Source organism: Drosophila mojavensis, unplaced genomic scaffold (genome assembly GCF_018153725.1).
Source record: "Drosophila mojavensis isolate 15081-1352.22 unplaced genomic scaffold, ASM1815372v1 contig_231, whole genome shotgun sequence".
In the NCBI taxonomy this organism is placed as follows: Eukaryota; Metazoa; Arthropoda; class Insecta; order Diptera; family Drosophilidae; genus Drosophila; species Drosophila mojavensis.
This window is the reverse complement of record NW_025318772.1, coordinates 8,076,358-8,093,741: the sequence shown is the minus strand read 5'-3', so window position 1 is coordinate 8,093,741 and position 17,384 is coordinate 8,076,358. Positions and strand designations below refer to the sequence as shown.

Here is a 17,384-nt window from a genome sequence, read left to right as displayed (position 1 = left end):
AATACTAATGTCTATGTAAGTACAACATTTTTGTTACTTATTGAATTAGTTTATTGTATTTTATTGATATTAGTTAGATATACATGCGAAAATTTAATTCTTCAACAGCTAACTTGATTTGCACTGCTAATCATACAGCTGACTCCGACGATGACATGTGAATGGCCAAAGTCGCGCTTACGGCTGCCAGTGGGTAGACATCCCCCGCTCAGCTAGCGATGTATACAAACTGCGTGGTCAAAAGGGATAAATTAAATTAGTTAAGGACAAGAAAAGTGTGCAGTGCATTTAGCGATCAACATGGCTAGCCTGGATCTGCGGCAAAGCTCAACGCTACACAGCCTGGTGTGCCAGTCGATATTGGTGCTGCTGTGTTTGGTCTGTTATGGCTATGGCGGCCTGAGCGGTGCCAAATTTGTGTTCGATGACACCGTTGCCATAGTGAAGAACAAGAATGTCAACTCGTTGCCCACCAATTGGACGGCGATCTTCAGCCACGACTTTTGGGGTGCACCGCTCCTAAGCGCGGACTCACACAAATCTTTCCGGCCGCTGACAACGCTTATGTTTCACTACGAATACGCGTTACTTGGCCTGAATGCCGCCCACATGAAGTTTCTCAATCTGTTGCTGCACTGCGTCAATACGCTGCTCATGTGGCGGCTTGTACGCTCGCTGTACGTGGAGGACATTGACATTGAACGATGGGCGACGCTCTCTGCGGCACTGTTTGCTGCCCATCCGGTGCACACAGAAGCCGTATCCGGCGTAGTGGGCCGAGCGGAGCTTATGTTTGGACTCATACATCTGCTCTGTCTGCTCCTAACAGTTGCCAGCGCAGATAAGCCAGGTGTGAGCAGCGTTATTCTCATTCTGTTGCTTACGGCAGTTGGCATGCTGTTTAAAGAGTCTGCCATTACCATACCGTTATCCTGCATTATGCTGGACTACTTCCAGAATGGCACCTACATGCTGCCGCTGAAGCTGCAGCAGCGAGTGATCACCTCACGTCTGCGCTACCTGTGCTATATATGCGGCATGCTCTCTCTGCTGCTCCTGCGCCTCTGGTGGCAGAACTTCGAGGCACCGGAATTCAAGCCAGTGGATAATCCAATTGCACACAACGAGCAGCTGCTCACGCGAGGTTTGTCGCAGCAGTACCTGTACGTGATGAACTTCTGGCTGATGCTATGCCCGCAGTGGCTGTGCTTCGACTGGGCGCTGGGCTGCATTAATCTGGTGACCAGCATTTGGGATATGCGTCTGCAGGCCGTCATTGCCTTCTATTCATTCATCATTGTCTCCTTCATGAACTTTAGACGACTCGCAGGCCTCATGCTCGGCTTGGCATTGATGGTCATTCCATTTCTGCCCGCATCTGGAATCATCCGTGTGGGATTTGTCATTGCGGAGCGCACACTGTATGTGCCATCGATTGGCTTCTGCCTGGTGTCCGTCTACGGCTTCCTCTACTGCTATAAAAACTATGCGGCCAACAGATATTGCCGTGTGGCCCTGCAGACGTTTCTCATGCTGCTCTTTGCCGTGTTTATGCTGCGCACACGGCAACGGGCGGCTGAGTGGTTAAACGAGGAGCAGCTGTTCAGCTCGGCGCTGCAGGTGTGCCCCAACAATGCCAAAGTGCACTATAACATAGCGCGGCTGGCCACGGACAATGGCAACAGCAGCCGTGCCTTCCATCACTATCTGAAGGCTGTCCAGCTCTATCCGGAGTACGAGTCGGCGCTGATGAATCTGGGCAATCTCTATCGCGAGTATGGGCAATTGGAGACAGCTGAGAAGTACATACGTGCTGCCTTGGCTGCCTATCCCGCCTTTCCTGTGGCCTGGATGAATCTGGGCATCGTGCAGTCGGCGCAAAAGAAGTACGACCAGGCGCTGGATAGCTATAGACAGGCCCTCAAGTATCGCTCTGACTATGCCGTCTGCTACTACAATATGGGCAATCTGTTTTTGGAGCAGCATCAATACGGAGAGGCACTACATCATTGGCAGCACGCCGTTGCCATCAATCCGCGACAGCCCAAAGCTTGGGCCAATATTCTAACCATGTTGGATAACCGCGGCATGTACGAGGATGCGTTACGAATCTCCGCCCAGGCGCTGACCCAACTGCCCACTGAGCCGAGCATTCTGTTTATACGTGCGAATGTTCTCGGCAAACTGAAGCACTATCTGGAGGCGGAGGCACTGTACAAACAGGTCATTGAGTTGGAGCCACGGAACATGCTGTATCATACGAATCTCGGTGTGCTCTATCATCGCTGGGACAAGCTGGAGGAAGCCATCGAGTGCTATCAGACTGCCATTAGTATTAATTCCTCGCGGGCGACTACAGCGCGAGATAATCTCGGCAAACTCCTGAAGCGCTTGAATCGCGAGACGCCTAAGGAATCACAGCAATAAGGGCTCTTCCAAAATGAAACCCTACTCTAAGTTAAAGACATCTGGTCATAGCCGTAAGTTTCATCCATCTTCATCCAAAAGCAATCCAATATCTTAATATAAGGGAAGGGAACTATTTTGAAACGTTTTTAAAGCAATTTTATGACTTTTTATATACATTTATATTTTTATAAATTTTTGTTCGACGATCTTTCTAAGACATATACATATATCTTATATAAGGAATCTCTTTTTTAAATACTGATATTATTTTTACAGTCAGTAAAAGATTTACAAAGCAACCACAAAGAAGAACAAAAACCTCAAATGGATCTATATATCTATGTCCAAAATATGTTTCCATAATCTCAGTTTCTCTTTATCAACGAATGTGTCACACAGCAGTTCGTCAAGCGCGTAAACCCCCTAAATAGATCGGTAATATTTTTTTATTGAACTAGTCATTCTTGTATTTCTAATGAGCTGTTTACGCTGCCTGCCTTATCAACACTATCTATGTGTCTGACATGTCATCCATATCATATCTTCGAACTAACACCTAGAGAACTCAATCAACTTGAATGTTCCACTCTCACTCTATGAAACTAGATTAAGTTGATAGATATAATATTTAAATTAAACATTAAGCTCTATATATGTATTTACTATTAGATTTATTTATTTATTCGCAAGGGTATTTACAATTAATGTTTATAACTAAATAATGAAGGAACCACTAGTAGACAAAACATAATTTAATTACAATCTAAGACATGGGACTACAAATAAAATACTTTCGAGAGCAGCGAAACACTTGTTACACTGTTGATTAATTACGCTTCAATTCCATACAGTAATCGCATTACAAAATAATAATACCGAGAATTACATAAACTATTTATACATATATAGGAAATAATAATATATATAGTAATAATCAGAGTGAAGCACAAAACTTGTTGAGGATATAAAAAATATGAAATCAATTTGAACAAAGGTTGCAAATTGAAAATAATCACAAAGAATAAAATATAATAGGCAAATGTGCAATTTATAAATATTTATATATGCATGTATATATATATATGTGTGTATGGGAGTGTCTGTATATTAACAAAGTCTTTGATGTTGAGATGCACTTCGGTTTTACTTAGTTTTGGGCAAGCTAGCGAGCGAGCAACGGCCAGACGCCCTACCTAACAATAAACGCAAAATTATAATAGCTAATCATAATCAGAATAATAATAAAGCAATGCAAAGAATATAACACAGTTCACACAGTTACTGAGGCTGCGCATCAGGGTAACAGGGGAAGATCTAGAGAGGGCATTCAAGACTTATTGCTATTTGTATATAGATAATATATGTGTATCAAATGGCTGCCTTAAAGCAGCACAAACTCCTCGCTTTCACTATCATCCGGATCATGTTCGTAGCCATGCAACTGCTGTGGAGCAATGCCCTCCAGTTCTTGGGCTAAGGCGGCCACTTGCGATATGAGTGGCTTATAGAGCGAGTCGCTCATCTCATCGCGTGCATGATCCAGGCAGCGACCACGCGAGAACGTGAACAGCGGATAGTTCATCTCGGGCGGTTCCGCTTGAGGCGGATGCTGGGCTTGAGATTGGGATTGGGCTGCTTGTGCCATTGATTTGTCCTGGGTAACGCCAGAAGTGCAACGTATGGGATGCAAATACTGAATAAATGAAAGGATTATATATTGCCCTAGTTAGTGTCAGCTCCACTCACCAATTGCACGCTCTCCACAAAGCTATCGAAATCCGTTTTGGTAGGGCAATAGAAACCAATGCAGCAGCTTGGGTCCATCTTGCTGGACTTCAGTTTTCGTGGCGATTTACAGTGAAACGAGTGCATGGGGAAAGTCTCTTGATTAACATCCACCATCTCCTGGCAGTAGTGCGGATCCAGATGAATCAATTTGTCCTCCTGGAAGCCCACAAAGTACAGCGAATGCTTGGGCTTGCCGCCAATGATGCCCAAGCAGTATTCCGTGCTGAGCAAGAGCTTCAGGCAGTGCGCATAAACGGGATTCAGTTTGTCACTGCCCAGACGTAGTGGTATCAGGACAATCAAAGATTTCCAATGTTGGTCAGGCTTGGGCGCATCGCTGGTCGAGCGTTTCGCTTGCTGCCAAGGCACATGAGGCTTGGGAGCCGGCTCCGGTATGCTGCACAGCTCCTCAATGTCTTGAATGTAAACTGTAAACGCGGCAATTAATAATGGGTACGGAGTGTGTAGAGTACAGCTTACTGGTGCAATCCTTGGCCACGTAGACACTTATATTGTCAAAGTCGGCATTTTCTCGAGCGGCATGCTCTAAGGCGTGTCTGCATGGAATATAGCATTAATAAAACCTCCTGCAATATAGAGCCGACACTCACTTTAATAAATAGGAGACTGAGGCGGGACCATACCAATCGCCTGGCTTCTTGCCCAGCTGCTCGCCGAGGCGCACCAGCGCATGGATGGAAAATGGGCTGTTTTTTGAGGAGCTGTCGCCAAACCACTTGATTATCTTCTTATGCATATTATCCTCGTATGTGGAATGCAGCTGCGATTCCGCATCGTAGCGCCAGCCTGTCGGAAAACAAAGTACATAATTAGCAGGGTTTACTGTGGCAATAGACTCGCACTTACTGCGACCCAAAAAGTGACAAATGAGACCCTGAGCCAACAACATTTGGCCACTCCGCAGCATACAGCCCCAGCCGCAGTCTGAGGTGTAGTTGGAGCCATTCATAGTGGGGAATTCACGGCGATAGGTCATCCAGATTCGACTGTAGAAATCACGACGAAAACCCTCAATGCCCTCCTCCCACGGACTTTCGGCCAGTTGATTTTCGGCCGCATCCATGCCCAGCTCTTGGGGCACAACAATCTCATCGATTTGTTGCGGATTTATGGAGGACGACGAAGTAGCGGTTGTTGCTTGAATGCTATCAAACGCTGATGTGGCATTATCCGGCGTGGTATCAGCACCGCTAGTAATCTCTGTGGTGGAGTTCTCCATGCTGACGGGAGGAGTGTAGCGTCGATGATAGCAACGCCCAAGCAGCCAGACGGGCTGCTCCTTCGAGAAGCTTGTTTGTCGCATTTTTCCCGTCCAGCCATATTTGACATTATGCCACATGGCAACTAGCTTGGATTCCATGCCCTTGGTCGGTGTGCGATTTGCCGCCAGATCGGGATCATCGCTATGCAGCTCCACGTGACCAGCGCTGTGGTTGTTGCTATGGCTGTTATTGTTGCTGTTGCTGTTGCTGTTGGTATTGCTGCTGCTATTGCCGCCATAAAGCTGAGTAAACGCATTCATGAAACGTGATGACGTCGATATTTTGCGCTGTGGAGTCGCTGTCGCAGCATTTTCCAATTTTGGGTTGAGGTTTGCACTTGTTGCAGGTGTCGTTCCCATTGCCGTTGCTGACACAGCAGTCGTTCCCGGAGCAACTAATGCCCTGTGGTGTATTGTTTGTATGGGCGCTGCTTGCTCCTCCTCGATGGCGCCATCCTCAACGTCGCCTTCGACAAGGGAGGCGGCCGTGCCAGCGGCACCACCACCCACCTCGGCGCTGTTTTCGTAGATTATCAGCTTGTCGTCGGTCAACTGTGAGAGCAGTGCATCATAGTTCATCTGTTTGGATTTGGAAACGGATGAGCGACGGCGCTTTGTACGTATTTTCGACAATTTAAAGAACGATGGCATCGCACAGACAATTCAATGTGAGCCACTCGCTGGCTCTTGCCCCACTGAATCATAGGCATTCTGCTACCTTGTGGTGCTGATTACCGATATTTACTCACCGTTTATTTGTTTAAATATGAGAATGATACAGTTAAGCTTTAGTTTTCTGCGTGCTTGTACTCGTATTAATAGGTTTACACGCACGCCAAACGCGATAAGCTTTTGTTTACGCTTATATTATGCACACCAAATCACAATTAATGGAAATGCAAGCTGATTACGTTCTATCAGTTCTTGATTTTATTGATTGTGTTTGTAAAAGCAGATAATGTATTCTTTAATATCATTTAAATATGAATTTAACTATATACGTGAATGTAAAACATATTGATACTTTCTTTTATTATTATTATATTTGCATAAATAGTATTTAATATACGTAATATATTTGCAAAAATCAGTGTTAAATTTAATTATATATTTTCTCTTATTTGCATCACAATCGATCTTCAATATGCATAGCACAAATATTACGTTAACAATTTCAACAATCTAAATCATGGCATAAACGTTTTCATATGCGCTTGCATTGTTCCGTTTAGCCACAGAGTTGCCACCCTGCATTCGGGTGCTGCAACTCTACTTTTTATGACCATTCTATTTAATGCTGCAACTAGTATAAATACAGCGCAATTGAAATTATTCTGCGGTTGAATAATCACGGATCGCAATCCACTTAAAATTTGATTGAAATACGCAAAAGTTCACAGTAATCGTATTCTAAACGTTTATCGCTGCGTACGGCAACACCGTAAGATTCTGTTTGTTATTGCGCAACTCGTTGTGCGGAGGGGCAAAAGAAAAGTAAAATAAAAAGAAACTAATTTCAAAATGGTAAATAATGCAAATGAACACATAATAAAAATTTCTAATTAGATTCTAACCAAAACGCGCCACAGCAAAATCCAATTCAAAGGTTAGCCTACACTCTTGGTCATCGTACCTACACCCGATTGCCATTGCTGTGCGCCGCCGGTGCGAGATTAACAGAAATAACAACAATTAACATGCCGATGGCAAACTGCACGCGCCTCTCCTCGTCCTCCGTGCTGGCCACGGAGTCATCTAACAAGGGCATGATCATCATAAACAGGCCTAAAGCCCTAAATGCCATCAATTTGGAGATGGTGCGCAAGATCTACAAACATCTGAAAAAATGTGAAAAATCCAAATCCTTGATGATCATCAAGGGCACCGGGGAAAAGGCGTTCTGTGCGGGTGGCGATGTGCGCGCCCTGGTCGATGCCGGACCCACGGACGAGTCGAAGAGCTTCTTCCGTGAGGAGTACACAACGAATGCGCTGATCGGCAACTACAAGATACCCTACATTGCCATCATCGATGGCATTACAATGGGCGGTGGAGTGGGTCTCAGTGTCCATGGTAAATATCGCGTGGCCACCGATCGCACGCTGTTCGCTATGCCTGAAACGGCTATTGGGCTGTTTCCCGATGTGGGCGGCTCATACTTCCTGCCACGCCTGCAAGGCAAGCTAGGTATCTACTTGGGTCTGACGGGTCATAGGTTACGCGGCGGCGATGTCTACTATGCTGGCATTGCTACCCACTACTGCGAGAGCAGCAAAATTCCAGAATTGGAAACTGCGTTGCTCAACTGCCCAGATGCCGATGATGTGCCTGAGATACTGGAAAAGTTCCATTCGAAGCCGGAGAAGCCGTTCTCATTGACGCCCGTGCTGGAGCAGATCAACAAGCACTTCTCGGCCGGCTCCGTGGAGGAGATACTGGAGAGCTTGCGGACTGATGACAGTGATTGGGCAAAGAAACAACTGGAGGTCAGTGTTTAGTACATAAATAGGTGATAAGAGTCGTGCGATCCAGCTGCTAATTGACGTACGCTACGCATAAATATTTAGACAGTGTTATATAACACACAAATATTATATATTAAGAGAAAAACAAATTCAATTAACGCCTCGTGGCGCATGCCACGTTTCGCGTATTAACTTAACGAGCGATGCTAAAAGCTAATTGAATCATTTATTTATTTATTTATAGATCCTCAGCAAAGTCTCTCCCACCTCGCTGAAGGTAACATTCCGTCAGTTGGAGCTGGGAGCCCAGCTTTCGCTGGCCCAGTGTTTGATCATGGAATATCGCCTGGCCGTGCGCCACCTTGAGCCACGCGCTGACTTCAAGGAGGGTGTGCGCGCCCTGCTCATCGACAAGGATCAGAAGCCCAAATGGCAACCATCCACGTTGTCCGAGGTCACCGAAGAGCATTTGGACTGGTTCTTCAAGAAGTTGCCCGACACGGAGGAACTCAAACTGTAATTAAGCTGTTGCTGCTTGCTTAGAATTTTACTAGCACGCAATTTCTGCTTGAGTTATCCCAATGTCTTCCTCTCTTTGCACTCTGCCCCGCATTCTACAATAGCTAATGCATAAACAAATTGAGTTTATTATACAGTTTAGCATGCATTTTACATTTGATTTGCATGAGCAATCTTTGATAGATGTGTAATCTCTTTTATCTTTATTCCAAACAGCGACTAAATCAAGGCCAACAGACAACAGTTCACGTGAAATTTGATGCATTTATATACGATATACATAAAATTTTTATATGTATATATATATATCTACATATATGATATATATATATAAATATTTTATAAAATTTTTTAACTATATACAAATAATGTGCCTAAAGAAACACTAGCAATCGGTTAACAGTAAATAAATTGAAGCATGTAAATATTTTCAAATATGATTTTGTTTGATTTGCATTCCTCCATTAAGCACTCTCCTTCGACTTGATGCTCTCCTCCACCATGTTGGAGAGCTCCACGAGTTTGTCAATTTGTTTGGGTTTAAAGTTTAGTTTGCCCAGTTCCAGAGTCCAGGCGGCCACATCGACGCGCAGCTGCAGTCGTATCTTATCGTCATCCGATACCGCAGTGGATGCACTTCCGCTGCCCTGTGAATTGGATGCACCGCCGCTTTTGAGATTACGTAGACGACGCAATGATTCCTCGGTTTTCTGGACTGATGTCAGCACCTCACTAACCACATTGAAGTAGCTACGGGTTAAGAGAAGTATTAATATAATAGATATACATTTGTGTTCGATTTGCTTTACTTACGCCTTGGTTATGTTGCTGCACACCTCGGCCAGTATCTGCTCCACCACCAGTGTGCCCAGCTGTTTCTCATGCTGAGCGGCAAATGCTTTGAGCGGACGCAGCATCTGCTCCACGTAGCTGGAACAACGAGTCGGTACCTCACGGTTCGTCTTGCGATACAAACGCGGCAGATCGTTGACTTGTCGCACATTGTCTGCCCCGCATTCGGTGATTAGCAGCTGCTTCAATGTGTCCTGTATGTTGGTGAGGTGCATGCCCAGTGTGTCAACCAAGTCGGCTATGGACTTGCCCAAGACATTGTTGAACAATGCTAGATTCTTGGTCTCCGGCGCCGACTGCATGATGAGCTGCTGCAACTGCGGCAAATATGATTCTAATTGGCGTGTGTCCGTGTATAGAGCAATTAACAATTGATTCCGTGTGTATGGCTTTGAGTAGCTACTGCTCTTGGCCTCCTTGATGACATCTCGGATCCAGCGCGAGAGGCGCAAAACTATCTGAACATTGAGCTTGTAGAATTTGGCAAATACCTCCGACAAATAAACGCCCTCGGACCAGCAGCGAGTCAATGCTTCTTTGGCACCATTGAAGGGCATTAGGTGATAGGCATCTCCCTCTGGATGGGCTTGGAGCGAATCATCTTTGAGCAGGGGCTCTAACTGTGCCTCGAATTTTCCGGCGATTTCCTGCAATTTAAAGACCAAAATATGAATATAGTTCTCGGTTAAGATTCACAACTCACCTGAAAGCAGATCTGAAAGTAGACGGGCAGATTCCAGCGTGCCTCGAAGCTTTTGGTTTGATTGTGATGGCGGAAGGAGGAGACTACCTTTTCGCCGCGGCTCGTCAGCAACTCCTCAATCTTGGCCAGAAAATCGCGTGTGCATTTGTATTTCACATAGAACACCTCCGAGTTGCCTGGTGCAAATATTGAATTCATGTGCAGCTCCAGGCGCATCTCAACATCCGCCCAGAAGCTGTTGACCACAAAATTGAAGCCGTTTAACTTATCCGAGTAGAGCGTTAGACGCAACAGATCCGCCATATGCAGCGATATAAAATTCAATACTTTGCTATAAATGCCAGCCAATCCCTGTGGCGAATTCTGCAGCTGCTGCTCGCCAATGATGGCGCTCATATAGGGAGCAACAATATCTTCGCGAAAAGCGCGCTCTGCTCGGTCACACGCATCGAGTGTGATGTAGATGCGCAGACAGCGCTCCAAGTGCTCGGAGGCACCGTTCTTCGCCTGCTGCAGTGAGGTGTACAGGAAACGACGTAATTCCTGATGTACTTGCTCCTCCAGTTGTTGAATTGTGGATCTGTGTAAATTGCTCAGCTGAGTGTCGCAGTGTTTCTCATGGAATCTCAACTGTATCAGGTCAAGTGCAGCACGCTCCAAGTCAACAGCCTGGGCGGGCTCGTCTTCGCTTAGCTTGTTCGCTATCAACTCCTGCAACTTCTCCATAATCTCGTATACTTTCTTAAGGCTTTGCAAACTGCGTTGAAATTCACGCAATTTACGCTTCTCCTCGAGCTGACTGCGCAGCTCAACCACATTTTCCTCAATTAAACTGTGTATGCCCTCGATTTCAGTACGAAATTGCTCCAAAGGGCGTTGTATAGTGTCGATGGTTTGGTCCAGACCCACCAAATTGGCACTCAAATTAACGAAATCCGCATAGTCCTCATTGATAAGATCGATCATAGCGGCGCGTAGACCCTTCAGATAGAGGCCCAAGTTGTCGCGCAACTGCTCCAGGCTAGGGGCGTTGCGATTCTTGTGTAGAAACTCATCCACGGAGAAATTTTCCTTTAAAACCAAAGGCGCTGAAGGACAATTTGAAAAATATTCAGAATACGAACCTTCATGAACTCATTTTTATCAAAGCAAAGCTTTTCAGCAGTGCTTGTGCCACCGGCCACTGATGGTCTTCTTGCTGGCTCATTCATAGTCGATTAAAGCCTTTGTAATAGAATCAAAGCAATTTTAAACAATTGCCACGAACGAAAAGCAGCAGCTGACAGCTACATCTGGCTTGACAGTCGATAAACGCAATACGATTAATGTTAAGGGCTGACACTTTTACAAATGTACCAAAATCAGGTAGCTCGACTTGAGAAAGGAAGTGTTTATAAATTAATGCAGATTTTGGTACTTCTAAGGCTAACTAAAGTTAACACACCTGTTTGCATATTTGCAACACAGTGCGCGACAATAAACCCCTAATAAATTGTTGGTACATTTCAGATGGTACATAATAAGCATGCAAATTGGCAGCTCAGTTTAAAAACAAACAGGTGGCAACGCTAGACTGCATATCGACGTATCATTTTTCTGCCGGCTTTATTTACAAATAAACAAATTGCAAGCATGCCGAAAAATCCAGGCTATCGTAACAACAATAATGGACCGCGCAAGCGTCAAGCACAGCTGGATGAGCAGAATCCCGTTGTGCAAGCATTTCGCAGCTATGCGACCGAATTGGACGCCAAACACGATCGCCATGAGCGAATTCTAAAACTTAGCCGCGACATTACAATTGAATCGAAGCGCATAATATTTTTCTTGCATTCCATTGATTCGCGCAAGCAAAACAAGACCAAAGTGCTCGAAGAAGCGCAGCAACGTTTGAACAAGCTCATCGAGGTGAACTTCCGAGCCATTGCCTTGGAGCTGCGCAATCAGGATGTCTATCAATTTCGTGCCGCATACTCGCCTGGCTTGCAGGAGTTCATTGAGGCGTATACCTATATGGAGTACTTGTGCAACGAGGACAACGGCGAGAACTCAAAGTCGATATCAGACTGGTCGGCCTTGCAGTTGATTATGCAGTATAAAGTTGAGGCTGAGAAGGAGAAACCCGTGCAAGAGGTGGGAGATTCGTCAATGGCCGGTGAAGAGGAAACAGCCAAAGCTGTGGAAAAATTTCAGTTTTTCGTCGATCCCACTGAGTACATTTTGGGCGTTTCGGATTTAACTGGCGAGCTGATGCGTCGTTGCATCAACTCACTGGGCAGCGGGGATACGGACACATGCATGGAGACCTGCAAGGCATTGCAGCAGTTTTACACAGGGTGCGTTAGGCACAGGGTGCACCTTCATAATGGAAACTAATGTCTGATTTTTTGTCACTTGCAGGTATATTAGTTTGAACTGTCAGCGTGCCCGCGAATTATGGCGCAAAATAACGACAATGCGGCAGAGTATGCTGAAGGCCGAAAACGTCTGCTATAATGTGAAGGTGCGTGGCGGCGAGGCAGCCAAATGCGCCAGTTTTGATCAAAAGCCAGCTGAAGAAGCCGATGAGGGGTTCTTTTAAATAGATAAATAGATTCATCAAACATTCGCAGCTTATAAGCAAAATATATGTAATCATTATTTTCAAAATATAGAGCAAATGTATTATTTGCACTGCAAACATTTAAATGTGATGTACGTTAGTGATCGGACTATCGAGATATTGAACCAATGTGCTTATCTCCAAATCTTATCGATAGCAACTGATAGCGGTTATTTAATTAATTAGGTAATTTATTTATTGTCCACAAACTGGAATACTTTAGTTGGAATAAGAATAAACGCAATCTTTTAATTTACTTAATGTACGCAATGTGCAAAGAAATAAAACATTCTAAAAATAATATCTGGATATTTATCGTAATTGACAACATGTGATTTTCGATACTTTAATAGCATCCCTAGTCAGCTGTTCAGTTGGTTTCCAATCAAAAATTTCGCAAAGTAAAATTTTTAATTTTAACATTCTACATTTAGGTCCACTTGTTTATCTATAATAAACAGAATATTTTAACGAACGAGCAGGATGTCGATACTGGCTAAAACCTTGGGACGCACTTTCTTTCAGGTAATCGTCAAAGAGAGGTTGCCAAGTGCTTACATAAACACTTGCCAAGTTCTTTGCAGCAGCCGTTGCTTAGGCACTTGGAGCCAAGTCAAGTGCTGATGCCAATATTTTATTGAGGTTAACATCCTCACATCCTTCTTAGCATAATGACTAATTATTATATTATACTTCCATTACTTATAGGCAGCCGCAGTACGCGCACTACATGTGTCAGCGGCGGTTAGCGGTGCGGTGTGTATTCAAATATAAAATTAATATTACTTTAGAGAATCGTATGTAATAATTATGATTTTAATAGGAGACTTATAGTGCAAATAGAACCACTTGCACTCTAGTGCCCGGCGATGGCGTCGGACCCGAATTGGTCTACTCACTGCAAGAGGTTTTCAAGGTAAGAAAGAAATGCCTCATTAGCCGGAAGCAAAAATAACGTTTTATTACGCACAGGCAGCAAATGTGCCAGTTGACTTTGAGGCGTTCTTTTTATCGGAAATCAATCCTGTGCTAAGTGCCAAACTTGAGGATGTTGTCGCCTCCATTCGCAAAAACAAAGTTTGCATTAAGGTCAGTTACGAACTGCTTTATTGAGATAGATACTAATCTTGTATGTATCATATATATAGGGTATTTTGGCTACACCCGATTACAGCAATGAGGGTGAACTGCAGACGCTTAACATGAAACTGCGCACAGAGCTTGATTTATATGCGAATGTGGTGCACGTTCGCAGCTTGCCTGGTGTTAAGACACGCCATGACAACATCGATACGGTCATCATCCGTGAACAGACGGAAGGTGAGTACTCTGCCCTGGAGCACGAGTCGGTGCCCGGCATCGTGGAGTGCCTGAAAATTGTGACTGCCAAGAAGTCGATGCGTATTGCCAAGTTTGCCTTCGATTATGCCACCAAGAACAACCGCAAGAAGGTAACAGCCGTGCACAAGGCCAACATCATGAAACTGGGCGATGGCCTCTTCTTGAAGTCATGCGAGAAAGTCTCGAAGCTGTATCCACGTATCGAGCTCGATAAAATGATTGTGGACAATACGACCATGCAAATGGTGTCCAATCCCAATCAGTTCGATGTGATGGTCACTCCGAATCTGTATGGTGCCATTGTCGACAACTTGGCCTCTGGCTTGGTCGGCGGCGCTGGTGTCGTTGCTGGTGCTTCATACTCGGCTGATGCAGTGGTCTTTGAGCCGGTAAGCAGACACTTGACATACAAAGTGGTTGGACAGCACTTCAATTATCTTTTCTTATTGACTTTATAGGGTGCACGCCATATCTTCGCTCAGGCTGTGGGCAAGAATGTTGCGAATCCAACGGCAATGCTAATGTGCGGCACAAAAATGTTGCGTCACATCAATTTGCCAACTTATAGCGAAGTCATACAGAATGCCATCAACCAGGTGCTCAAGGACGGCAAGATACGCACCAAGGATTTGGGTGGACAATCTACCACTCAGGACTTTACGCGCGCCATTATTGCCAATCTGCACTAAATCGTTCTCGAGCCGAATTCAGCTGGTCAATTGGCCACAACAGTTGGCTGTGGCTGCCCCAACCAAGGATTGTACGCATGCATAGACACCAAACTCTTCAGTTATTGCCTAAATTATTAGAATGTTAAACATGATTTCTGATATTTAGTTGATTTTTCAGTATGATTTTCTCCTCTGCCTCCCTCCATAATTCAATTGATGCTTTGAGTATTATTTCTGGCGAATATTTATGTTTAGAACAATTACCTCGCCCAACCGCCCAACCGCCCAGCCCCTTCTCCCGTATTCATTTACCCCAAAACTTTTTAGTTTTACAAATTGGCCGTATTGTTTATTATTTTGTGATTACGTATTATACAACAAACAATCCAAGTCGGATTCGAATGTTTGCAAGCAGCATTAAGTTTATGACAAGCAAATGCAAAATTCAAAAATAAAAAATATTAAATTAAAAACACAATCAAAGTAAAGCGAGAGCAAAGATGCAGAAAATAGAACCAAAATTACTTAAAAATTTGTGTTAATTATATTATACTCAATGGAAAAACATTAATTACGAAAAATATTTCACATTGTTTTATTATACAAACTTTAGAAAACCGAATGAATAACACCAAAACATTTCGAAATATCTCAACATTGTTTTTCGGGCTTACGAGCCCTTGGGCTTGGCCAGTTCTATGAGTCGCGGCGAGGCCTTCGCCTTGAGCGCCGCAGGTGAGATGGCAAAAGGATTCTCTCGGATATGCGTATTCTCGAACTCCTTTGGCTCGGCCAACTCCTTCATGCGCGTTGTTATCTTGTATTTTAATGCGTTTGGCGAAATGGAAAACGGATCGTCCTTAAGATCGGCCGGACCCAAATTGGCTTCGTGCTTAGCCAGAGGCTGAGACATCTCCTTAATGCGGTCACTCGCTGTGGTTGGCATCATACAAATGTAAATATCGTTATATGCCTAGATATTTAAGATTAGAGCTTACGTTTGTATTTGAGCGCATTGGGTGAGACTTTTCCAGGATTTTCATTGGTGTGCACATTGGGCCGATCCACTGGCTCAGCCAAAGTCTTAACACGATCCGAGGCTTTGTAGTTACGCATGCCCGGTGTAAACTCCCATTCAGGCTTGATATCCTCCATAATAACCCTGGGACGGGATAGTTTCTTAAGACGCCGCTGATCGATTTGTCCCTTTTTCCGATCCTGCAAGGCAAATGTGAGAGTGTTATCAAATGAGTTGATATTTGATAAGAATATCTATATAATAACTGATATATCTGACTTACCAGTGGCGGTGGGGCTTTCGGTTTACGCGGTTTAGCGAGTCGTGCGATATTCATCTCCCTCATCTTCATTTGCTTCTCTGTTAGCTTCTTCTTTTTTTTGCTGTTTCGAATGCGAATTGAAATTAGTATTCGAGCTAGAATATGGGTGGGTGTATTAGTTGGTCAGATGCTCACGGTTTCTCCAACGGCTGCACATTGCACAAGCGACTGTACAAAGACATATAACTGTAACGTAACAAGCGATTAATGATGCCCTCGCCAATCATATCACCGTTCGCGATGGCATCGGCTCGACGGCTAAGCAAGCGCCTAACCGTCGGCAGTGCCAATTGATCGGTGCGTGTATGGATGGGGTGATCCGCTGGTACGATTTCGATTGTCTTTTTGAATGGGCACGCACATTTGGGCAAGTAGCGGCATCGCGGACGCAGCGGCACCGCCAGCTCCATAATACGTTTGCGTTTCGTAAAGCTGCGCGCGTGACGCTCGTACAGCTTCTTCAGCTCCTTGCCAATGTCACTGAGGAAACACTCTGCATCGTAAGGTATGCGCTTGATTATGGGACAGCAATCCGGACGGACATTTTCAGCGAGCTTCAGACAGGTCGTCAACTCTGGACTGAGATCACATTTCAAATGTTTTAGAGCCATTCTTTCTTATTTTTTGTTTCGCAATTTTCTATTTTTTATTGATTTTCGTTTCTTTTCCAAATGGTTGATTTTTTTGTATTTTTTTTTTTTTAGTTGCGCTACAGAAAATTTATAGTCATCTGCTTAAGAATATTAAGACGATTTTAAATAGCTTCGCTTATCTCCAAAGCCTACTAAACTACAACTACTCCAATCTTCTCTCAGAGATTACGTTAATGTACTTAAAATACTGAAATTTACTTTAACATGTCAAGCTTCAAACTACAAAGGGACAGACTTCGAAATGAAATCATGAGCGCATACATAAAACTGTGATTGGAAATGCCTATTCGATAATGTTGTAATATACGAATACTAAAAAGATTAGATAAAACAATTAATTAGTATTTCTTCCAAGTATATTCTGTATGTATTTGTTCAATGCATTTTCTCTAAGTTTTTCTCTAAAGTTTTTGTCTAAGTATTTCTTCTGTGTGTTTTGTCTAAGTATTTTCTCCAAATATTTCTACCAAGTGTTTCCTTCAAGTTTTAATTATTTCCTTTAAGTATTTCCTCGAAATATTTCTTCTGTGTTTAGTCCAAATATTTCTTGCAAGTATTTCTTATAAATATTTTCTCCAAGTATTTTCTCTAATTATTTCTTTTATGTGTTTCCTCTAAGTCTTCAACTACCCACTGCGCCTGGCCGACTGAAGAAATGCTGCAGTTGCTGCCCTTTATATAGGGCAACTTTCACTCAAAGTCTAAGTCGCTCTTAAATGTTGAGCACGGAGCCAGGTAGAGATCGTTGCAGCCGACCTT

At 44.0% G+C, this 17,384-nt stretch overlaps 7 protein-coding genes across 10 annotated transcripts; 4 read left to right on the top strand and 3 right to left on the bottom strand.

Moving 5' to 3' along the window:
- Positions 1-153: 153 nt before the first annotated feature.
- LOC6575315 (protein O-mannosyl-transferase TMTC4) lies at positions 154-3,217 on the top strand. Its single transcript, XM_002001292.4, has one exon. It carries the CDS (start codon positions 301-303, stop codon positions 2,425-2,427), a length of 2,127 nt encoding a protein of 708 aa, XP_002001328.1. The 5' UTR covers positions 154-300; the 3' UTR covers positions 2,428-3,217.
- Positions 3,058-6,405, bottom strand: LOC6575314 (cysteine protease ATG4C). Of its 2 annotated transcripts, XM_015167918.3 has the most exons (6): positions 6,229-6,405; positions 5,065-6,058; positions 4,809-5,004; positions 4,678-4,754; positions 4,156-4,625; positions 3,058-4,102 (listed from the first exon to the last, which is right to left on the bottom strand). In XM_015167918.3, the coding sequence occupies exons 2-6, from the start codon at positions 6,056-6,058 to the stop codon at positions 3,791-3,793; spliced, it is 2,049 nt and encodes a 682-aa protein (XP_015023404.1). In that variant the 5' UTR covers positions 6,229-6,405; the 3' UTR covers positions 3,058-3,790. The 2 variants fall into 2 exon arrangements, with proteins under 2 accessions (XP_015023404.1, XP_002001327.2); XM_002001291.4 differs by lacking the exon at positions 6,229-6,405 and having other exon boundaries at positions 5,065-6,189.
- A 368-nt stretch (positions 6,406-6,773) lies between these two features.
- On the top strand, positions 6,774-8,898 carry LOC6575313 (3-hydroxyisobutyryl-CoA hydrolase, mitochondrial). Of its 3 annotated transcripts, XM_002001290.4 has the most exons (4): positions 6,774-7,003; positions 7,069-7,965; positions 8,189-8,460; positions 8,680-8,898. In XM_002001290.4, the coding sequence occupies exons 1-4, from the start codon at positions 7,001-7,003 to the stop codon at positions 8,684-8,686; spliced, it is 1,179 nt and encodes a 392-aa protein (XP_002001326.2). In that variant the 5' UTR covers positions 6,774-7,000; the 3' UTR covers positions 8,687-8,898. The 3 variants fall into 3 exon arrangements, with proteins under 3 accessions (XP_002001326.2, XP_015023403.1, XP_032586164.1); XM_015167917.3 differs by having other exon boundaries at positions 8,189-8,898; XM_032730273.2 differs by lacking the exon at positions 6,774-7,003 and having other exon boundaries at positions 7,065-7,965.
- On the bottom strand, positions 8,162-11,339 carry LOC6575312 (conserved oligomeric Golgi complex subunit 2). Its single transcript, XM_002001289.4, has 4 exons — positions 11,143-11,339; positions 10,019-11,089; positions 9,277-9,962; positions 8,162-9,213 (listed from the first exon to the last, which is right to left on the bottom strand). Exons 1-4 carry the CDS (start codon positions 11,227-11,229, stop codon positions 8,928-8,930), a joined length of 2,130 nt encoding a protein of 709 aa, XP_002001325.1. The 5' UTR covers positions 11,230-11,339; the 3' UTR covers positions 8,162-8,927.
- A 222-nt stretch (positions 11,340-11,561) lies between these two features.
- LOC6575311 (translin-associated protein X) lies at positions 11,562-12,706 on the top strand. Its single transcript, XM_002001288.4, has 2 exons — positions 11,562-12,354; positions 12,419-12,706. Exons 1-2 carry the CDS (start codon positions 11,651-11,653, stop codon positions 12,597-12,599), a joined length of 885 nt encoding a protein of 294 aa, XP_002001324.1. The 5' UTR covers positions 11,562-11,650; the 3' UTR covers positions 12,600-12,706.
- A 270-nt stretch (positions 12,707-12,976) lies between these two features.
- On the top strand, positions 12,977-15,215 carry LOC6575310 (isocitrate dehydrogenase [NAD] subunit beta, mitochondrial). Its single transcript, XM_032730278.2, has 7 exons — positions 12,977-12,993; positions 13,055-13,145; positions 13,329-13,376; positions 13,444-13,536; positions 13,593-13,709; positions 13,769-14,350; positions 14,420-15,215. The coding sequence occupies exons 2-7, from the start codon at positions 13,104-13,106 to the stop codon at positions 14,648-14,650; spliced, it is 1,113 nt and encodes a 370-aa protein (XP_032586169.1). The 5' UTR covers positions 12,977-12,993; positions 13,055-13,103; the 3' UTR covers positions 14,651-15,215.
- On the bottom strand, positions 15,204-16,861 carry LOC6575309. The gene is made up of 4 exons (XM_002001286.4): positions 16,108-16,861; positions 15,934-16,033; positions 15,631-15,850; positions 15,204-15,565 (listed from the first exon to the last, which is right to left on the bottom strand). The coding sequence occupies exons 1-4, from the start codon at positions 16,581-16,583 to the stop codon at positions 15,303-15,305; spliced, it is 1,059 nt and encodes a 352-aa protein (XP_002001322.1). The 5' UTR covers positions 16,584-16,861; the 3' UTR covers positions 15,204-15,302.
- Positions 16,862-17,384: the final 523 nt, after the last annotated feature.